The 23,374-nt window shown below is 38.2% G+C and overlaps 1 protein-coding gene across 1 annotated transcript in view; it reads right to left on the bottom strand.

Annotated features, from left to right (window-relative positions):
- The window catches only part of SUPT3H (suppressor of Ty 3 homolog (S. cerevisiae)), a 311,934-nt gene that overhangs the window by 30,937 nt on the left and 257,623 nt on the right, over positions 1-23,374 (bottom strand). Inside the window, exons 6-8 of the mRNA XM_006882131.1 lie at positions 11,924-11,999; positions 4,023-4,135; positions 3,115-3,222 (exon numbers count right to left, since the gene is read on the bottom strand). Of these exons, the coding sequence (XP_006882193.1) occupies positions 3,115-3,222; positions 4,023-4,135; positions 11,924-11,999 (297 nt within the window). The remainder of the gene's footprint in view (positions 1-3,114; positions 3,223-4,022; positions 4,136-11,923; positions 12,000-23,374) is intronic.

Genomic DNA, 23,374 nt, shown 5'->3' with positions numbered 1-23,374 from the left:
GATGTTAACAGGTGTATTTCTCTAAACCCTTTGTAAGTACTCTACAGTAGAGATACTTAAACCTGGGTTCAAAGGGTTCACATATCTCTCAGATCTATATAATGGTGTTAAATGGTCTTTGAACACTCTGGAATTATTTACCAAATATGTTTATGGAAAAAAGTCTTATAATTTTCATTAGATTCTCAAAAGGGCCTCTTAATGTTGAAAAGTTTACAAATATTTATTAGAGACAGATTGAACTTCAATTTCCACCTACAGAAATTAACAGGGCTCAGCTAGCGGCGTAAGGTAGAACAAGAACTTGCTCCACCAACTCAGGGGCAAGTCTATCAAATCCACCAGCTGCTCCTCAGGAGAGAGATGGACAATCTCCTCCCATGCTATTTACAGCCTCTGAAAACACACTGGATGGTGAGCTACCAGTCGGTTCTGAGTCAATGATACATAACAACAATGATATAAAATGAGGCCTAGATAGTCAGGTTATACATTTCACCTAATTAGCTCAACAACTTGCTTTACAATGACGAATGCAGATGCTCATTTAACCTTCTTGTAGCATTGTCTATCGCTATTAGACTGAATTATATGAAGTCACTATTTTTGCTAGTAAAAATAGTCAAACATTAGCAAATTTACATTTTCATACTATATTAAATTTATAGAATTTATAATATTACATTAAATTTCTTTTTATATTTTATAACATAATATAAAATGAGTATTGCCAAATATGAATGAGTATTATATATGAGTATTATATATGAGCATTATATATGAGTATATGAGTAGTATAAAATATTAAGAGTATTGAATGTATCATGGACTGCCAAGAAAACAAACAGATTCATCCTAGAGAGGGTTAAACCAGGCTGCTCCTTGGAGGCAAGGATTCTGGGGCTTCGCCTGACATACTTTGGACATGTTGTAAGGAGAGACAGGTCTTTGGAGAGGGACATCATGCTGGGCAATGTGGAGGGACAGCGCAGGAGGGGAAGACCCTCTATGAGGTGGATTGATTCAGTGACTGGGGTAATCGGGATGGGTGTGTCAGAAGCAATGAGATTGACACAGGATAGAGCAGGGTTTAGGGCTGTTGTACATAGGGTCGCTATGAGTCACAAACGACTCGACGGCATATAACAACAACAACAATATAAAATATATTACAGTTCTAAGTTATTAGCGGCATGTTGATTACAGACGGTATTTTTAAATGCTGAAAGTTGTGCACAGTTACTACAAGAACACCAAATATAAAAACTAACTGTCTGCTATAGGGCTAAATTTAACTCACAGTGACACTATTCGGGCAGAGGAGAACTGCCTCAAAGGTTTGCACGGCCGTAATTCTTAGGAGATCAGCCTGCCATGTCTTTCTCACTTTTAGCAGCTGGTGGGTTTGAACTGCTGACTTATTGGTTAGTAGGTAAGCACTTAACTGCTGCTCCACCAAGCTTGATGTTGGAATGAAAATATTATAGTTTCTGTAGATGGTATTTCAGAAGCTTAAACTAGATCATCATTTTGGAGGCTCATATGTGAAGCCATTGGATTCTGAAGGTGGATTCTTCTTGTTTTGGTTGAAGGTTGGGTGTGGACAGTTTGGTTGTTTTTATTTTGCTCACAACCATGTGTGAGCTGGCTGGATTAGGCTAACAATGAGCTGTTGGCTGGAAGCCATTCAGGGCCTAGGGCATGGGCCTAGGTATTGAAAAGTCAGTTGGTTTTAATTGTGTTTAGAATGAAGATTCTTCTAAGTGGCACAGCACTGGTCTAGCAATTCACTCTACTGAGATAACTTGGGGCTGCTGTAATAATGAACACTGTGCCAATAGTGTATCAAATGCCATAATGGTGACCCAGGGTTGGATGCCTCTGGAAACTCTATGAACTTAGAGAAATGACAACAGTTATAGGACAAGATTCAGGTTTTTTGTTTATAGGTTCACTATGAGTCATGCTCGACTGGACGGCACTTAACAACAAAACAACAACAAAGGCAATAATCTAAAAATCGGGGACAAGTGGAAATACGTGTTTGTAAAGCACATTTAACAATGGTTTGGCAATTGAAATTTAAAATGATCAATAAACTCAAGAATTATAACTATGTGAATAATAATGACTTCCTTATATTTTAAGGCACAAAGAAATTAATTGTTTCCTTACATTATTCAATTACTAACCAGTTGTTATTTCCAATGGAAATGAGAAGTGCTGTACAACTAATCATTGAAGGATAAGAAAAGCTGTAAAGTAAAGGTGGAAAATAAGCATTACATTAAATGCATTTTAAGGACTACGGTATTCTAGGCATTCAACTGATGTATCCTGAACTTTGAATGTATTACAATTATGTCTTAAGGCCATACATTCTAAAATAATATTTTTTAATATATTTATGATACATAGAAAAGAGATTGAGGTTAATAATTACAGCTTGCTCAGCTCCATAATCAACACTCTTGGCACCAGCAGTCAGGAAATCAAAAGAGGAACTGCACTGGGAAAATCTGCTGTCAGGGACCTCACCAGAGTCCTGAGAAGTAACATTGTCAGTCTAGTGACTAAAGGTCTCACTTGATCCAGGCTATGGTCTTCACAATTACTTGCTGTGCATCAGGGAGCTGGACAATGACTATGGATGACAGAAGAAGAATTGATGTGGCTTTAAATTTTGGTGCTGGAGAAGAGTATTGAACATACCATGGACTGCCAAGAAAACAAATAGGTCTGCTTTAGAGAGGGTAAAACCAAGTTTCTGCTTGGATGCTGGGATTTTTAAGCTCTATCTCTCATACCTTGGGCATATGGCCAGGAGGAACTGGTCCTTGTAGAAGGACACCATGACTGGAAGGGTGAAGGGACAGTGTACGAGAGGAAGACCTCAGATGAGATGAATTGACACAGTGACTGCAGCAATGGTGGTTAAGTGTGTTGGAGTCAGTGAGATTGGCTCAGACAGGGCAGGATTTGGATCTGTTGTACTTAGGGTTGCTACAAGTCACAGGTGACTTGACGGCACATAATAACAACAATATCCAGGAAAATATCAGACATTTGAAAAATCCAGAGATGTGCCATAGAAGACATTTTATTGAGACTTACCTCCACAGAATTGTGATACTGAATGAAGGTTGCAGAAATGGCATGGCTGAAGGGGTCCCCTGCCTTGGTTACCATGTCTTGCCTTACAAGAAGAGCCAGGTCCACTAACTACAATATCAGAGAAAGATAACAATTTAAAAAAAGAAATAAAATAATAAACAAATAATTTTGAAATAATAAAAAAAAAAGCTGGGAATAATCATGTCAGGCTATCCTTGACATGTCAAAACTAAAAGGAACACAATCCAAATGGTATTGATAAGGTTCCCAGCCTCTTCAGGACATAATACTAATGAGATACAGTCTGCTGGGCTTCTCAAGGTTCTTTTATAGTGACTACAGAATAATTTAAAAAACCCCAAAACCCCCAAAAACAGGTTTCTGGGCTTTTGTTGACCTAGAGATTGTAATTCAGGAGGTGCGCTCTGAGGTCTAGCTGTGGAGTTTGTATTTTGAACAAAAGCCAAGGAGATGGTGATGTCTGTGGTCTCAGGACTGAGCAAAATCTGTCCCTGAGCAGTGGTTTGAGATGAGATTTTTGTAAGCACTGGGATGATTTCATATCCCTAGGAAAGTATTTTCCAAGGTTAAAAATAATTTCTAAATAAGGCAAATGGGGACCTTAAGTTCAATATTAAGAAGTATGTTGGGTCTTCTGATTCTGATTAGAACAGAGTTGCAACAGGCACTTTTACCCCAACATCCACCAAAGGTCACAATGCGAAGGGAGGTAACTGAACTAGATCCCAGAAAATTGTAAGACTGTAACAGGCAAGAACTCAGGGCTGTTCTCATCCCTGGTACAGTACTAGGTAGAGTAAGAATGGTCTCTACAGAAGACTCCCTATCTATACAGGGATGAGGAACCAATAAAAACTTTCAATGTCCAAGTATGGCAGAATTCTTACCTGTGCCACGGTTTCATATGCTATATAGGATAAAATTTCCATAGCTATGACATTAGGTTTTATCTCCATACTGCTGCAGTCCAGCCAGTCTCGGAATTTTGAGGCCTTTTTGGCTAGTCATGAAAAACAGAAATGTAGAAAATTCCGTTTTAAAAAAGTGTCCTAAGCAGGAGTGGCATCCACTTCATAAAAACATGCCTCTGGAAACTATGAACTTTGATAAATGACGATAGTTATAGAAAAGTCTCAGCCCTTTAGTACATAGGGTCGCTGTGAGTTGTGTTTGACTTGACAGCAATCAACAATAACAATACAGATTAACGTAATCACAAATCAAGAAATAAAATGTTTTCTGAAAGGTACATGTGAAAAAGAATGCTATTGCCAGATGCTTTGCTGGAGAAGGAGGGACAATCTCCTCTTGTACCAGTGAGATCTGATTTGACAGTACACACTCACAAAATAATAGAATAAAATAAAAGAAAAAGAATGCTACAAAATGCACTGCTCTCAAAGTTGTATTCAACTCTTAATGCTTTAATCCTAAGAACTTCAAATTTTAACTTTCATTTGGAAACTACTTCAAAGACTGCTTTTAAGAACTCCCTTATGCATTTGGGTCCTCCATTTGTTCTCTACGCTATATAATATACTTATTTTCTATTTACGTTATGGAATACTATGTACAATACTACTTCATACTTAGCGCTGTCTGCTTATAGAATATACTCCAATTGGCTACAACTTTAACAATAGCCAGACGGGTTACTGTCCTTAAACCATTTTTATTCTTGTGGAAAGAAAATACTGTAAGAAAGAACTTGAGATGACAGAAGGAACACACAGATATTGCATTTCAAGGAACTCTTAGAAGGAATCTATTGCTAGAATAGATTCAAAGTGATCATTTAGAATTAAATGAAATAAGACTAGATTCGATCTAAGCGTGTAGTTAAATTTTCTGAGATACAAACTCCAATTCTTAAGTGTGACTCAAAATTATCCAAATGGATTTCATCTTGCCCTCAAAGACAAACTGTTCATTAACAAAACCAAACCCAAACCCATTACAGTTGAACTGATTCTGAGTCATAGTGGTCCTATAGAACTGCCCTACAGCATTCCCATGGCTGTGATCTTTACACAAGCAGGAGCAGCTGCTGGGTTCCAACCAATGACTTCTTGAGAAGTAGTCAAGTGCTCATTTTTTCACTGGGGCTCTTAAACCATGCATTACTCACCTATTAAACTGTCAGGTGACTGTGAGTACTCACCTTGAGGAATGTTCACCTTCCTTAACTCTTTTTTTAAAAAATAATTTTAATGAACATTTACAGAGATTTTGGATTTCCATTCGTTCATTGTTGAACTTTTCTCCTAGCCCACCCGTCCCCCACCAGTACGCTCCTCTCTTTGAAAAGTAAAAGAAAAATTCCTTCATTGGTATACAATCCCCCTGCCCCGAGTACATTCCACTATGCAACCTTAATTCCAGACTCTTGTGATAGCCATAATACCCTAATATATATCGCTTTTAAACTGTTCTCTCCCTCATCTGTTTCAGTGCAGTATACATAATTTATTCAGTTTTTCCTCAGTCTTACTCCAATCCTGATGTCAGTCCCAATCTACAACAGTGGCACTATGCAGTATTTGTCCTTTTTTGACTGAGATACTTCACTCAGCATAATGTCCTTCAGGGTCACACACTAACTCTTATCCATTCATGAGTCATGACCAGACAAGCCAAAGGAAGACATCTTTACTTGTAACATTTATTTAACATTTATATCAACAACAACAAAATATCATCAAGCATCTTTTAATTTCAATTTCTCCGATCATGTTATAGTTTTTTATGAGGAAAAACCCATGTCCACGTCTATATGCAAACCTAACAACCACCAGCACACGTGGAATAAAGTGGCTATGGATCTTTCAGTTAAGGATCTTTCAACTGTCACAGTGCTAAGCAGAACCTTATTTGACAAAGTTTTTATTGTATATTACACATTTAACTAGTAACCTAAAACAGAAAGATAAATAGTGAAGACTGTATTAAATCTGTAAAATAACAATCTTTAGTAAAAAAAATAATTCAATAATTATTCTTTTGATTAATCTGGTTTCACAGGTCTATAAAACACTGAAAGGTAACATAAAATAAACCATAATGTTTTGATTCTTACAGATACAGTCTTCATGGATTCCACATACAAAGATTGTTCTTCAAAATAAATCATTGAAGACATTAAGTCCTGCTATTGAAGCACATATCCAAAGTTGTCAGACGTGGCAGAATTATGATAATCCCCCTTAAAGCTATCTCCCTAAATAACTAATCTTCCAACTAGACTCTGACATACAACATTCCATCTAACGAGCAAGCTGCAATAGCTCACAAACACTTGTTCCACATCTGGGGAATACTTCTGAAGTTCAAGTTAACAGGCAGCAATTTGGCAAGATCAATAAAATGCACCTTACTCACATCTCCTTCTGACAGACTGTGAGGAACACAGAAACATATTTTGTGACTGTGCTCTAAACTCGCTCAATGATTTACCTCTGTCCGCTGCAGCTAAGTTCACCACAGCCAAAAGGTGGAAACAACCCAAGTGCCCATCAACAGATGAATGGCTCAACAAAATGTGGTATGTATGAACAATGAAAAATTATTCATCCATAAAAAGCACCGAAGTTCTGATGCATGCTACAATACGGATAAACCTTGAAAGCATTACGCTAACTGAAACAAGACAGACACAAAAGGACAAATATTGTATGTTCTCATTTATAAAATATTTAGAAAAGGCAAATGCACAGAGACAAATATTTATTAGTTATTGCCCAGTGCTGGGGTAAGGTGATTGGGCTGAAGAAAATCTTTTGGAAATAGATTGTGATGACAGGTGCATACATGGTAAATATAATTAATGTCACTGAATTGTATACATTAAAATGGTTAAAATTTTAAGTTTTTATAAAATTTCTTGTTACCTATTCTTGCACTCACTCAGTATGGTCGGGTTAGACATGACTCATAACTGACCCAGAGTGACTTTTCAGAGACTGCAAATCTCACAGGAGGCCAAGTACCTGTCTTCTTCCTATGGAGAAGCTGGTGGAATTAAAACATCTGCCTTTAGGTTGGCAGCACAACTCCTTACCACTAGGCCACTAGAATAAAAAATATATTTTTACTTTAATGAAATAATAAAGAAACAACTGAGGGAAACTGTTGCTATTAGTATTCAGATTTACCTAAGCAAGAGAATTAGTAGTAACTTCACTAAACAGACCCTAAGTGCTAGCAGATAAAGATTATCTTGCTTCTTCTATATCCCCAGCATCTAGAATAGTGCTTGACATTACAAGACTCCAAAGAAATAGATATTTCAAGGGGGAAAAAAATGAATGAATGAGAAATATTTATTAGAAAAGCAGAGTTTAAGCTTTGCTTGGCTCCACAGTCAACACTCTGGGCACCAGTAGCCAGGAAATTAAAAGATGTATTGCCATGGGAAAGTCTGCTGTTAGGGACCTCTCCAAAGTACTAAAGAGCAACGATGTCAGTCTGAAGATTAAGGTGTGCCTGATACAGGCCATGGTCTTTGCAATCACTTGTTATGCATCAGAGAGTTGTACAATGACTAGGGAGGATAGAAGGAGAATTGATGCCTTTGAGCTGTGGTGCTGGAGAAGAGTATTGAATGTATCATGGACTACTAGGAAAACAAAGAGATTTATCCTGGAGAGGGTTAAACCGGGCTGCTCTTTGGAGGCAAGGATTCTGAGGCTTCGTCTAACATACTTTGGACATGTTGTAAGGAGGGACCGGTCCTTGGAGAGGGACATCATGCTTTGTAGGGTGGAAGGACAGTGCAGGAGGGAAAGGCCCTCTGTGAGGTGGATTGATTTAATACCTGGGGTAATTGGGATGGGTGTATTAGAGATAGTGTGATTGGCATAGGACAGAGCAGAGTTTAGGGCTGTTGTACATAGGGTCGCTATGAGTTGCAAGTGACCTGATGGTACATAACAACAACAACAACAAACATGCATTATAATTAGTACAGTGTAGTATAAAATAGTACAGTATAGTGTTGTATAGTATAATATAACAGTATAAAATAGTATAGTATTTTACAGTGCAGTATAGTATAGTATAATACAGTGCAGTATAGCATAGCATAGCATAGCATAGCATAGCATAGCATAGCATAGCATAGCATAGCATAGCATAGCATAGCATAGCATAACACAGTGCAGTGCAGTGCAGTGCAGTGCAGTGCAGTGCAGTGCAGTATAGTATAGAGGCCCCAAGTGAGCCACCAGGGTTGCTGCTGTTCCAGGCACAGGTAAAGTTAATCTGTCGCTGGGTCTGATGCTCTTCTCATGAGACTAGCTCTTCCAGGACATTGTTGGTTCCAGTGAAAGAGGCTCAAATACTCTTACTCCTGGCATTGCCTTTCTATGAATAGAGAGTGCTTTAGAATAAACTCATTTCTTCTCTTCCCAATATTTCAGAAGAAATGGCAATCTAGAAATTCACAAGCAATTTAAATAGCATCTTGACTAAAGGCCAGAACTTTTATCAACTTTTTGACACTGCCCGAGTGTTCAAGTTGTGTGGAATTAAAATAACTTTACACAAAATTTAATGTGGAATTTAAAATTTTTAAAGTTTAGTTAATGCTTATGTACTTTTCACCATTTTTATTAATAAGCAAAATCAAAATTCAAGTTCTTCCCACTATCCATTCTTTCATCTCTGCACACCAGTTAATGATTACAACCCGACTCCTTTTCATCAGTCTTACAGACTAAATGTTTCTCTCCCTTAGTGCCCTTTGTGATATCTATTAGGAAGAAATTCTTCTCTTTAAATTTCTTCAAAAACACTGTTCTTTGCTTTAACTGAAAACAGCATTCCTCTGTGATTGAAGATGGTTATTCCTTCTACTGGAGAGGTCCCTTCCTTCTTGACATGTTTACCAGCAGCTTCTGTTGCCAATCTGTCCCCTCATTTCTCATACTCCATTTACCAAATGCCTGGAAGTAATAGTCTTGTCTCATTTTCTCCATCAGGAGAGCACCAAACAAAAAAATCAAATTATATTAACAGAATGCTAATAGACAATACTTCTATAAATAGCTTTTTATTAATAAATATCAATCTATACTCTCCTACCTAGCTATAACAGTATTCAGCTAGAGGTAAAATATGAGAGTTTTAAACTTTTAAAGACCTTAAGAAGGATAAAATTAAATAAACCTGGGAAGGAAAGCTTAGATATTTATTAATTTAACAATTTTTAGGCCAAAGATAAATATTAAAATTGAAACTAATAGCTAAAATAACAGACTATATTCAAGCTGGTAAAGGAAAAAAATGTAATAAAATAGTACAGAGAAAAGGAAAAAGCAAATGGGAAAAAAAACTTCAATGAATTTAAAAAGCAAACAAAAGAGTATATATAAGATCCAATTTGTCATTAACCAAAATATAAACTGACTAACTTCATCAATGAATACACACAGAGATTCTTAGATTAATGAACACGTTGCCACAAATGACGGGGGGAAAAAGTGTTTCTAAGCACGGTTGTCAATTAAAAGTGTGAGGCAACATGTTAAAAAGAAAACAGAGGTATCAGTTTTTTACAAAAGCCACAAAAAGTACAAAAGGAAAAAGCAAAGGATGGGATAAGTTTACAGCCAAATTCTAACGAAACAAGAGCTGGTAAATCAACATTAACATGAAGTTAAATAAGACTTCAAGGGAAATGGCGATCTGACATACACACACATACATACATACATATATACATACACACATGGAGCACTAGTGAGTGGTAAGAAGCTGTGCAGAAATCCCAAAGGCATGCAGTTCAAATCCACCAGCTGCTTCATGGGAGAAAGATGGACAATCTCCCATGCAGTCTACTGCCTGTGAAAATCCACTGGAAAGTCACCTATGGGTTGATTCTGACTTGATGGCACACAATAAGAAACACACACACATGAAAGTACATATTCATATATGTGCGTGTTGTTCATAGGGTCATTATGAATTATAGTTGACTCAACAGCACCCAAACAGCAACATACATATGTGTGCACCTCTGTGTGTACACATACACATAAATACACAAAAGAAAAGGATGGTGAGTCTGATCAGTGTTTTATTTTAGAGTTTATTCTAAGACACAGAAATGCTACTTTTAAATGTACCAGTAATCTGAGTCAGGGAATGCTGTGATCAAATATTTAAAAAGACAAATATGGCAGGAACACAATGCCTATCCTTTGGTTTCTCAGAAAGGAGAGGGAAGAAGAGAGTTCAACATCCTGACCAGTGTGGGAATTGTTTCTGAATTTGCTGACCCACTTGGGTTATAACATTCCCAACCACAGTATTCTGGAATATAAAACAGATTCTCCCACCACGGTTTCATAATGAATCACCTATGGGTACCATATAAACCAATATTTTTAAATGGCCAAATCCTTCCCATTTAAAGGAAAAAAAGTAGACATGATATACTGTTTGTTTATACTACAGTTATTTGAAAAAGGAAATAATTCACATTTAACTTACTACAGTGTTATTGAGTTAAAAACAGAAAATGAAGAGTTACTAAAAATTGCTGTTTAAACAAAAGGCCTATTAAGAGACTTTAATGACTTAGTTATAGTGTGAAGGAGTACTTCTGTTCCTCTAAGCAAATTAACTCTAAAATATACTTAAAAAATAGCTCAATAGTACTAAACGTTACTTTATAAAGTAGAAATTTATACTTATAAAAGAACTGAATGCCATTTTTAAACCTAAAAATTACCATACAAAACCCTCTTATTTGCTGAAAATTGCCATGATTCGAAGTGTCATTTACATAATGCTTCACAGATGTATGATGCCAAACTGTTAGTCAGATTTGAAAGTATAGTTAGTTAGAAGAAAAAAAAATCTTGCAAAACATGTTTGCCTATATTTTACTGACATTTACAAATGGGACACAATTTGAAATGTGTCATTTATTTGCACTTTATGATCTATAAATGAAGTTCTCATTTTCTTTTTCCAACTCAAATACATTGTTATTGTGACCACATAATGGCTTTTCATCTAAAGAACCCATTGTCTGTGTAATTTCTCAGACCAGGGTCATGAGCTACTTTGTCATATTTTGAACTGGATTTTTCATCATACTCTCTGTTTGACCTTTACCCTGAGAGTCTTAGTCATTATTGAACTGTTGCTGTAACAATTTCGCCACTATCTTTCAGGAGTCTTTTTGGGCTTTTAGAAAACTGCTGTGCAATGCTGGGGAACTACTGATTTTACCACTATACTATTTGGGTTCCCAGAACATGGACTAATGACATGGCTAGCATTGTACATGTGTCAAAGAGTAGGAGGCTTTGGACTATGGAGATGCTTCTTTGTGTTAATAGGCATGTGAGCATGAATACAAGAGAAAGTTTGGTAGTTATTAATTAATATTGGGCAATTTTAAAGGTCATGATTGTACTAGGAGAGTCCACTTGGGACAAGTATAATCAGTACTATTAGTGTAAATATGACTAAGGAACTGGACAATACATTGTAATGGAAATATTAGATTTTATTCTTCTAATAGCAATGTGAAAAAAATAACATGGTTCTCGGTGTATTACTAGTGTCTTACATACCTTTTCTGATTGCAAAACAGTAGAAAAGAGTAAAATATTTCACAGACTTCCCCTACAATGCAGTTTGTTTCTATAAGGATTATAACTATGTGTATATTAAGTCTACCGATTTCTAAGGAACAAAGACTATGCCATACGTTAGTACATCTGTAACACATAATCTTTAATGCATATAATTAACTGTAAGTTAAATGCTTACTTACAGAAACTTAATTGCCGACTTTCACAAAATTCTGCATACTGAGCTGAATCCATCATTCGAGTTTGTCTTTCTGCTCTCTAATGGAAAAAAATAAAGACACTTTTAAAGCAAGTAGCCTATTAAAAATGTTTTACTTGCTAAACTTAGAATGGAAGTACAGTTTTCTTTTTCTTACTCTAGGTGAAGAGTTTAGCACTACCCTAAATATCATCACCATAAATTCACAGTGGGTATGGAACTATTTCTTTTGAAAATAAAGTTTAAAATATAATTTTCTGGCTCTCTGTTTTTGTTACTTAAGTGAACAATAAAAACTAAAAGACTATGCTTTTTAGATTATATATTCTCTAAAGTTTCTTACCTGTACTATCCTTTTAAAGAAAAGGAAAATTATGACAGTATAATAAATAAAAAAAGACACATTGTTACTATTATTATCCAGCTCCTTAAAGCTGTGATTTTTTTCAAAGTCCAAACTGGGTCAATTAAGAGAATTCATGTATTTTCCTTCTATTACAACATGGTGCTAGAGTTAACAGATCCATATTTCAAATTGCCATAAAAATAAAGAAAAAGGTAAACACAACACACATCCTTTAATCTAAGTCCAGGTATGATTCACAGCTTGGTATAGTTGCACTCGTGGGTTTTTTGATTCAGTATAGCAGATGTTTGCTGTCTCATTGTCCCACAAGAGGTAGGATAATTATAATTCACCCATAGTTTGGTGGGAAAGAGTATGACCGCTTCCGCTTCCTTGGCAAGGGAGGCATTTTGAAATGAGACAGGCTGGTACTTCTTGGAATGAATTACTGGTCAGTAAAGGGGGGAAAAAATCCCTGAGATTTTACTTTTTTTCTGCTTTGGAAGGACTTTCAACAAGTTATCTTTATCACAGATGCTGGCATGCATAAGTAGTACTTTTCCCAACATCTGTGGAGTTTTTGGTATTCTTCTTAAACTGAGATTATTACTCTTTTTTTGTTTGATTTGCGTGAATGGGTCTATTTCATTCCAATGATTTTATCAGTTGGAATGAACAGTGGTGCATTAACTGTAGATCAATACAGAAAAAATAGATGGGATGATGGGAGTTGAAGTAAAAATTTACTAAATGCTGCGGTTCCTTCTGACACTACTATTTTCCCCCTTCTTCCGTCCCTCCTTTCATCTCTCCTCCTCCTTCCCTCCCACTATTCCTTCCTTCCTCCCTCCCACACAAACATCACAGGCACACACATGTGTGCAGGAACAAACAAACCCAGTCTCCCCTTGCTTATGCCTCTTAGCTTAAAATAGTTGTTTTCTAACATGTACAAGCAACTCTATGTGTGTGCATGTGATTTGGTGTATAAATATATGTATGGTTGCATAGACATATGCATCCTTTTACCTGTGTCTCAGAAATCCCACATTCCTTCAGTGCCTATGGTAATATAATGGAGTAAATGTTTACCTAATAGAAAGTATTTTTGAGTATGAATACAAGGCTTAGTTTTATCCCTCTTTTTCATATTGTCTGGCATATTATTTAGTAAGTATTTATGGATAGCAACTCAAAATGCCAAATCACCACTGTGGAGTTGGAGCTCACTCATGTCTGACCCTCCAATGGTTTGCAGAGGCTGTAAATTGTAAAGGCAGAGACTGCCCGTCTTTCTCCCTTGGAGCAGCTGGTGGATTCAAACTTCTCACTTTGGCTTGGCTCAAACCCTTAACCACTGACAACCAGAGTAATCTTTGGTTGACAGGAGCTAAGGCATAATTTATTGATGTGTTTTAAACATAATAAATCTATTACTAATAAAAACTAGCATAGGGAATCCTGGTGGCCAAGTGGTGAGAAGCTGCACTGCAATCCCAAAGGCACACAGTTCAAATCCACCAGCTGCTCCATGGGTGAAGGATGGGCAGTCTCCTCCCAAGCAATTCACTGTCTCTGAAAACTTGCTGGAGGGTAAACTATGGGTTAGTTCTGACTTGATGATATACAACAACAACACAACAATTAAGCCCTATCTATCACCTTCTAGTACATTCCAACTCATGGGGACTCCCTGTGGCAGAGCAGAATGGCCCCACTGGGTTTCCAAAGATGTAATCTTTATGGGAATTGACTGTTGTATCTTTCTCATATGGAGAAGCTTCTTTCATATGGAGAAGGTTCCACGCACTGACTTTTCAGTTCATAAGCAAGTGCTTAACTACTTAACCACCAGGACTCCTTAGTTCCTAATTGTTCTTGTGCACTGTGGAACCGACCCATAGTTGAACCTTTGGTGAGTTTTCAGAGACAGTTAATGGCACAGCAGGAGATTGCCCATCCTTCTCCTGCAGAGCAGGATTAGAACCATGTGCCTTCGGGATTACAGCGCTGCTTTCTACCCCTAGGCTACCAGAGCTCCCCAATTACTGTTGTTGTTGTTGTTATGTGCCATCTAGTTGTTTGTGACTCATAGCGACCCTATGTACAACAGCCCTAAACCCTGCTCTATCCTGTGCCAATCGCACTGCCTCTGAAACACCCATCCCGATTACCCCAGTCACCGAATCAATACACCTCATAGAGGGTCTTCCTCTCCTGCGCTGTCCCTCCACCCTCCCAAGCATGATGTCCCTCTCCAAGGACCTCTCCCTCCTTAAAACATGTCCAAAGTATGTCTGACAAAGTATGTCAGACAAAGCCTCAGAATCCTTATCTCCAAGGAGCAGCCTGGTTTAACCCTCTCCAATTACTAGTAAGTTTATTTTCAAAATCCCTAAGATTGAAGAGCTAGCATCCACATATATTCTTTCTCTCACTTAGATACATGCAAACATGCACATACACTGTCTGATAATACAGGAGAAGTCTCTTAGGTTTGAATTTTCAGCTTCTAGAAAAAGGTCTGGGGTATGGTATACACATAATGCAATAAACATTGGTTCAATGAACAAACACTATCATTTTACTCTGTGAGCAAGGCAAAAGCCTGCTGCCATAATTCAGCCAGACTCTGAATAATGATTGATTCTCACCCATATTCTCTCTACTCTCCAGAGAGGCAGCCTCATTCATGCCTTCTTCCCAACAAATGACGCAGAAAGGATTTAGATCATTATAGAAACCGAAGGAGAGTTCAATATAGGCAATAAAAACCTGGCTTGGATGTATATATGCTTACATAGTCAGTTTGTCTGTACCAAATGTTTCTTAGAAATGATAACTTACCCTGAGAGGTGAAGGTTATCTATCAGGTTTTCCAGCTTGAACTAAGTGATGTGTTAAGCTAGCTGGAATCTGATTCTGAACTGCAAAGCTGATTTGGGCCTATGTTTCAAAAATACTCATAAATTCTTGAAGGACGTTCACTTACTAGAGTTAGCTTTAGTCCTTTCAAATATTCTTTCTAGTGCTTATGCTTTTTACTTGATTAAGTGTCTTTGTTTATAATCTTTCAGCATGTAAACTATGGTCTGGGATCTGAGGAACACAACTGAGATAGTCCTTGAAGGATGGGCAGTTTCCTGCTAAGGTTTGCCGTCTTGGAAACCTGATGAAAGGCCATTATGAGTTGGAATTGCTTCACTGGTAGTGTATTTTGTGGTATACAGAGGAGGCCACTTACCTGGTACTCAGCATATACTCAGCACAAAGGAATTAATTCAATAGCAAAGATTTACACATAATATAAAATCATGGCTGGCGTAGCCCAAGGATAATTTTGTTCAATCCCTCTTATTTTAAGGATTTAAAAAAAAAAAAATGAGGTTTAGAGACAAGTGTTTAGCCAAAGTTGACCAAGCTAGAACTGAAGGTCAGGACTCTCAATTCCCAAGCCAGCCCATTTTCATTTCTAAAAAGCTGTCTGTCTCCAGTGAATAGTAATAACACTTTCTTTAAAGGTTCTCCTTTGGGATCTTCTCTCCTACAGTCTTACATAAAAAGTGCCTAGCAGTTGCTACAAATAAAAAGTAGCTGTTCTTAAGAAAAAGACATGAAGCTGTAAGACAGTTAAGGCAGGACATCCTGGGAATAATCGAGTGAATTTACAAACTCGATTGTTCCTGGTGGTACAGAAAACATGCCCAGCTGTGTAAAGACACTGATTTCATCTCCTCGATGCTGGGCAAGGCTGAGGCAGCAGATCATTCTAGCTGATAAACAGTTAAATGTTGCCCTGTCCATTTATCTTGGTATGCCATAAAAAATATTTATCATTTCCTATGTGTACCATGGTTGGGAAGCATTTGTTCTATTAATAAGGTCCTTGACTATTACACAAGACACTGCCTTACAGGCTATTCAATGCACGGTCAAGTGAGTTCAGCACTGAGTCAGAGTCTTACTAGGAATCACTTACTAGGACATGAAGATGACTCAGAAATGGTCAGTATGTAGATGTTTTTGTTTATTCCTCTCTTTTCCCCCACAAATTGTTTCAAAAAGAAAAAGAAAGAAGCACATTTTGGACTTACAAAAAAGGTCCGAATCACTCAGCATCTGATGATATCATCTCTTGTTCTTAAACTATTATCATAACTACTGGGGTAAAAGTCATGGGATATGTGTTCTTTAAAGATGGGAATTGTGTTTCATTCTAAAATCTCAGTGTCATCACAATGCTTACTTGGGCCTCAATACACAGTTGCCAGCCAGCTAATTTACTGGATGGATGAATGGATAAAGGCAAACTATAACTGGTAATAAAAATATATTAATTTCATAGATGGTGGGATGTTTTAAAGTCAATGATGGTTTTATGTGTCTTTAAGCTGGTCTTCTGCTCAAGGTGAACATGCACAATAGAAGAAAAGGCTGCTGGTCCTAGGCCATCTCCATGACCAATTGCTGATCGGACTGCTGTGATGCATAGGGTTTACAATGCCTGTGTTTTGGAAGGAAATTGTCAGGCTTTTAAAAAAACTGTTCAGCATCATAAAAACATGCAAGTGACTAGTGACAGTCAGGTGGAGACTGTGCATGAATCCAGATCCCCTGCATGGAAGGTGAGAACTATCATTGAACTATATCTATGGCTGCCTTTACTCTAAAGACCTAGCAAATATCAAGATATATGACCAAAGAGTAAATAAGTCAAGGCTCTTATTTTTGGTGATGTCTTACTTCCACTTTCTCTTTCCTTCTGTCTCTACACATATCACATGTTTCAATCTTACTTAAGTACACACTGTTGTTGTTGTGTACCATCGAGGAAGAACTGACACACAGCTGAGCCTCTGGAGGGTTTTCAGAGGCAGTTCATTGCATGGGAGAATATTGCTCATACTTCTCTCGCAGAGCAGCTAGTGGATTCAAACTATGTGACACTGTTGTAGACTGCTTTTGAGTACAACTCATAGTGACCCTATGAACAAAAGGCCTGAAGCCCCTCTACAACTATTGACATTTACCAAAGTTCATAGAGTTTCTGGAGGCACGCTGTTTAGGAAGTGGAAGCCACCCCTGCTTCCAAACCTGTCATAGTATGATATTGTTCTTATATGCCAGAGTCACCTGTGATGCATAGTGTCCCTATGTACAGTAGCTCTGAACCCTGCCCTGTCCTGAGCCAGTCTCACTAATTCCAACACACCAATCCCAATCACCCCAGTTATTGTTATCAATCCATCTCATCCTGGGTCTCCCTCTCCTGCACTGTCCGTCCACTCTTCTGAGCATGATGTCCTTCTCCAAGGACAGATCTCTCCAGGCCACGTGACCCAAGTAAGTGAGGCAGAGCTTCAAAATCCTAGCTTCCAATGAAAGACTTGGCTTCACCCTCTCCAAGACAGACCAATTTGTTTTCTTGGCAGTCCATGGTGTGTTCAAGACTCTTCTCCAGCACCACAATTCAAAGGCATCTATTCTTCTTTTGTCATCCTTAGTCATGCCCAACTCTCTGAAGCATAACAAGTAATTAAAAAGACCATGGCCTGGACTAGGAGCACCTTTGTGTCTAGACTGACTTTGTTGCTCTTCAGCACTCTGGTGAGGTCCTTTACAGCACATTTTCCCAATGCAATTTGTCTTTTCATTTCCTGACTGCTGGTGTTAAGAGTGTTGACTGTGGATCTGAGCAAGCTGTAATTGTTAACAACCTCAATCTCTTCTCCATCTAATATTGTGCTGCCAATTGGCCCAGTGGTGACTAGCTGTCTTTAAAAATTTTTTCTGACACTATAAATATGTTGTCGGGGACCTCTCCAGAGTGCTGAAAAGCAAAAGTGTCAGTCTAGAGACTAAGGTGCACCTAATCCAGGCCATGGTCTTCGCAATTAGTTGCTATACATCAGACATCTGGACAATGACTTAGGATGACAGAAGAAGAATTGATGCCTTCGAGTTGTGGTGCTGGAGAAGAGTCTTGAACATACTGCCAAAAAAACAAATAGGTCTATCTTTGAGAGCGTGAAACCAAGTCTCTCCTCGGAGGCTAGGATTTTGAGGCTCCATTTCACATACGTGGGCCATGTGACTAGGAGAGACCAGTTCTTGGAGAAGGACATCATGCTTGGAAGGGTGAAGGAATAGCACAGGAGATGAAGACTCCGGATGAGATGGATTGATACAGTAACTGGGGCAATTGGGCTTTGGTGTGTCGGAATTAATGAGACTGACTCAGGTCAGGGCAGGCTTCAGAGCTGCTATACATAGGGTTGCTATTGGTCGTAGGCGACTCAATGGCACACAACAACAACAACATAAGAAACAGCTGGAAAAAGAAACAAAGAGAGAAGACTGATATGCCTACAAAAGTAGCACAATCAGGCCTCTTCTCCATATTTACTTTTAAGGAGGGTGGTCTGTCTCTTGGAGGATATAATTTTCTAATCTATCTTTACTATTTTAGCTTCACTTAGGCCTCCTCTTTTTCTTCTCATCCCTGCACTTTATTTTAATTTTTATTTTTACTATTTTGTGTGTGTGTACCGTCAAATTGGATCTGAGAGGGACAGGAAGAGACTGTCTCTCCTTCTTCAGCAAAGCATCTGGTGGATTTGAACAGCATACCTCTGAGATTGCAGTACAGCTTCTTGGTAACACTGCATTTTAATAGAAAGCTTCAGCCTATGCTTTAATGCTCTATGAACTGAAGTCTGCTCTTTCAAGAAACTCTAAGCTTGCTCCACACTGGACTATCTTGGTACTTGGTCTTCGTCCTCCTTCTCTAGTCTCTATTGCCTGGCACAATTTTTTCACCTGTGTGAAAAGGGTAAACCAGAGCACTGATTGCATGGTAAGATTTTTGCTTTCAAAGCTGGGATAATTTAAAAGGATGGATTTTCCATGATCATCAAGCAGAACCAAATATCTAATTGTTCTAGAGACCATCCTACCCCATAAATGCCCTAACACTGGCTCCAGTACCTCTCCTTAACTTTCTACAGCTACAGTGTGGGGCAAAAATCAGCAAAGCACCTTGCTCCATGTGTTCAACACTAAGCAGATGGCTCTACCACTACCATGACATCATCTCCTAAACCCTATGCCTGTCACTTAGCATAAGAGCTGAAGGATTTAAAAGCTCACAAAAGTAAGACCATGGAGAGATTCAAAGACCCCACAGGAGGGACAATTCTCAAATCCAGCATGAAGCAGCTAGACTTGTCATTGTCCAAAACCCGAAGAGATTTTAGGGGCTTGATTTCTCAGGGGAGGGGGAGGGGGTGGATATTAGGATTAAAACCAGAGAGAGGCAAAAGTATAAACTTTGTATAAAGTTGGAAAAATTAAAACTATCAGGTAAAAAAAAAAAGGTAGCACAATCAGAATGCTAATGCCCAGAGGGGTCACTATAAGTTAGAATCACCTCGATGTCAGTGGAAATGGGATTACTTATAGAGAGCAGTACAATTTATTACGGGTTCCTTCTACAAGATGCAACCTCATTTGATCCTCACAGTGGCCTTTAACATAGTTTTAATAGCTTTATTTTATAGCTGAGGATTCTGAGAGTTAATAAGTAAAATAACTATAGGCTTTCAAAGTTTTCAAAGCAAATAGTTAATAAGAGGCAAAACTACAAATAAAAACCCTTTGGGCCCTGGCACACATAATTTCTCACAAAGCAACTGCTATTCTAAACTCTGGTGGCCTAGTGTCAAGAAGCTGCACAGCAATCTCTAAGGCACGTGTGGTTCGAGGCAACCAGCTGCTCTGTGGGAGAACGATGGGAAAACTTCTCCTGTGTGATTAACTGCCTTTGAAAACCTGCCTGAGGATCAGCTATGGGTCAGTTCTGATTCTACAATACACAACAACAACTTTTTAAATTCTATATTCAATAACTTGCTGCTGAGAGCACTTGAGAGCTGGACAGTGACTAAGAATGACAGAAGAACTGATGTCTTTGAACTGTGCTGTTGTAAGAGAGTACTAAGTGTCCCATGGACTGCTAAAAGAACAAATGTGTCTCTTGGAGAAGGTGCAGCAGAGTGCTTTTTTGAGGCAAAGATGATAAATCTTCGTCTCACATACTTCAGGCATATTGCTATGAAAGATTATTACTTGGAAAGGGACATAACAATTGGAAAAGTAGAGGGATGGCAAGGAGAGGAAGACCCTCAACCAGGTGAGTTTACACAGTATCTGCAGCAGTGGGCTCGAGTGTCAGAGATTGTGAGGACGGCACAGGACAGGACAGGGTTCAGTTCTGCTCTTCACAGGGTGGCTAAGTGTTGTACTCGACTCAGTGGCACCTAAAACCAATAACAACAACACATTCTATTACTTGTGAGGAGGCTTGACTTAAATCCTTTATGGACTATGTTCTAACTTCTCCTGAACCAAGTACTACAATTTAAACTTCATTTTAAATCCAGTAATGTAGAAGGCAGTTAAAACACATCAAATGATAAAGACCATATCAAATGATAAAAACAGTGGCTTGAAAAAGATACCATCTAGATAGAGCACTGCAAACACAGGACTCGACATTTTTTTAAAAGTCATTGAATAATCTCAGTATATTAATCATAACTTTTATTCATACTGAATATTCTCACACTGCACAATGCTCTCCTGATCCCAACTGTCACGCGAACAGAAGGTCATCTTTAGATGAGTCATGCTTTTTATCTGCAAGTCCAGCACATCTTACGTACAATGTGTCAATTCTGACTACTCTTGGGTTTCCTTCAGGGGTAAACAACAATGTACTCACATACTAAGAAATACATCTCACATGCAAGGGATTTTCTGTAATGCAGCTTTGTTAGCAAGTAGAATATTTCAAGTTAGGGGCATATACAGCAAAATAACTTTGAATGTTATTGTCCCTAAAAGTCTACAAACATAGTTTTAAAACTCAACTGTAAATAGATTTGTTGTTTCATTTTTTTAAAGGCAGAGAGACAATTATCATGCTACATAGCCATTCAACTTTGACCCAGAAGTCTTTTTTGGCCTTTTAAGTCTTTTCATGTTACTGTACAACAACATCAGGAAGCAGAATTCCATGTCAAAAGAACTCATTTTCTAGATCTTACCTAACTGGAAACAGGGAAACAAAGATTCCTAAAGAGGCAGTACCTTACATAATCTGTTTCTACTATACCCTGAACACAACAGACTCCCAGTATATGTGTTTAAATTGAATTTTCTGTGTAAAGTTTTGATTTTGGTCGCATGACTTGAACTTGCATGTGTCTTTGAAAACCACTTTCAACAATGACAATCACCATTTGCCCCTAACTTAGACTGTTTTAAGGTCTGAGACTGAATTACTTATGCAGCATGCAGTCCCACTGACATTCTCCACATGCTTTCACTGAAGCATACTGAGTCAAGAGCAGCGAAGCTATGTGCTGGCATATCACTTGGCAGCTTCTCAAGACATGACATTTATCTTTCTACAGCAACACAAAAATCACAGAACTAACTTTCAAACCAAGATTAAAAGCTTATCTGCTGTCACTCCTACCTCAGGACTTATCTTTTTTTTTTCTTTCTAAAAAACAGCCCCTCATTTTGATTATTCTACAGGTATCACGATTGAAATATGCAAAGTCCTTTCTGAATACAAAAGGCAAACTGCCAGCAGTTAATCTACCAACTACCTCATCTTGGCAACAAAACATTGACTATACCATGAACTGCCAGAAGAACAAACAAATCTGTGTTGGCTGAAGTCCACCAAGAATGCTCCTCACAAATGAGGCTTCCTCACAAATGAAGCTTCCTCTCAAATGCTTTGGATATGTTAGCAAAAAAAGCATCAGTCCCTGGAGAAGAATATCATGCTTGGTAAAGGTCAGTGAAAAGGGGAAGATCCTCAACAAGATGGACTGACCTGGCTGTAACAACAGACTTAAACACAGCTAAAGCTGTCGGCCAGGCACTGGACCCAGCAATGCTTCATTCTACTGAGGCAGAATTGCCTCACCAGAACCTAACAACACCTCATGCTAGACAGAAGTGGTCACTGGACTTTAACAGAAAAGGGAGTAACTGGTGGTGCCAGCAACATGACAACATATGGATTGTTTACATCAGTTAATACATGTTTGTGCACTCTATCTGCAGAATACCCACCAGCCGAGTATCTACCAGCAGATCAGAAGGTCCCACAGAATGCTGAAGAAACTCAGAAACCGTTTCAGATATGCAACAGGTAACTAGAGGAAGCTAGATCCAGAAAAGTTACAGGGATTGCCAGGAGAGTATTAGCAACAAGCTGGTAGAGTGAGAAGATTTCCCTACCCAAAGGGAAGTTTCCCGTAAAGTGCCTGCTGGATCCCCTTCTGTTCTCCCTCAACTAAAAAGTCATCATTTTGGGTCTGAATACCTAGAACAGATTTCCAACAGAAAACTCCTCTACTAATCCATTCTCGCTATAATTTAAATAACAAAATAGCAACACTTAAGGCATATAAGATTCAGACACACAGTGAGACCTCAAGAAAAAGGCCATCCTTCATTCTCCCCCAATTTCATTCCCGTGTCTCATAAATATAAACAAAGGACCAAACCCTAATTGAAACCCACTGCCCTTGAATCCATTTGGCCTCACGACAACCCTTCACTGGGTTTCAGAGGTTATACATCTTTATTTTTCTAAAACAATTATTATTAATTTCAATGAAGTTGGAGTTGGAAAATCAAAAGGGCTGAACTTGTTCAGCATTTCTTAAGCTCAATGAACGGAAGAACTAATTCAAAGCTCTAGTTGCTATGATCAAGGATGCTTTAGGAAGAATATTAAATGATCCAGGAAATATTAAAAGACGGAAAGAATATACTGAGTCACTGTATCAAAAAGAATTGGCAAACACAGAAGAATTTCATGAAACAACATATGAGTAAGAAAGAAGAAGTTCAAGCTGCTTTGAAGGAAATAGCAAAAAATAAGGCCTGAGGAATAGACAGCATACCAATTGACATATTTCAGCTCACAGATGCTGCCCTGGATGTGCTCACCAAGTTGTGTCAAGAAATCTAGAGAACAACCACTTGGCCAACTGACTGGAA

Source organism: Elephantulus edwardii, unplaced genomic scaffold (genome assembly GCF_000299155.1).
Source record: "Elephantulus edwardii isolate Elephantulus edwardi_28Jun2011 unplaced genomic scaffold, EleEdw1.0 scaffold00017, whole genome shotgun sequence".
Taxonomy (NCBI): Eukaryota; Metazoa; Chordata; class Mammalia; order Macroscelidea; family Macroscelididae; genus Elephantulus; species Elephantulus edwardii.
The sequence above is the reverse complement of the archived record's forward strand: the minus strand, read 5'-3'. Positions and strand labels throughout refer to the sequence as shown.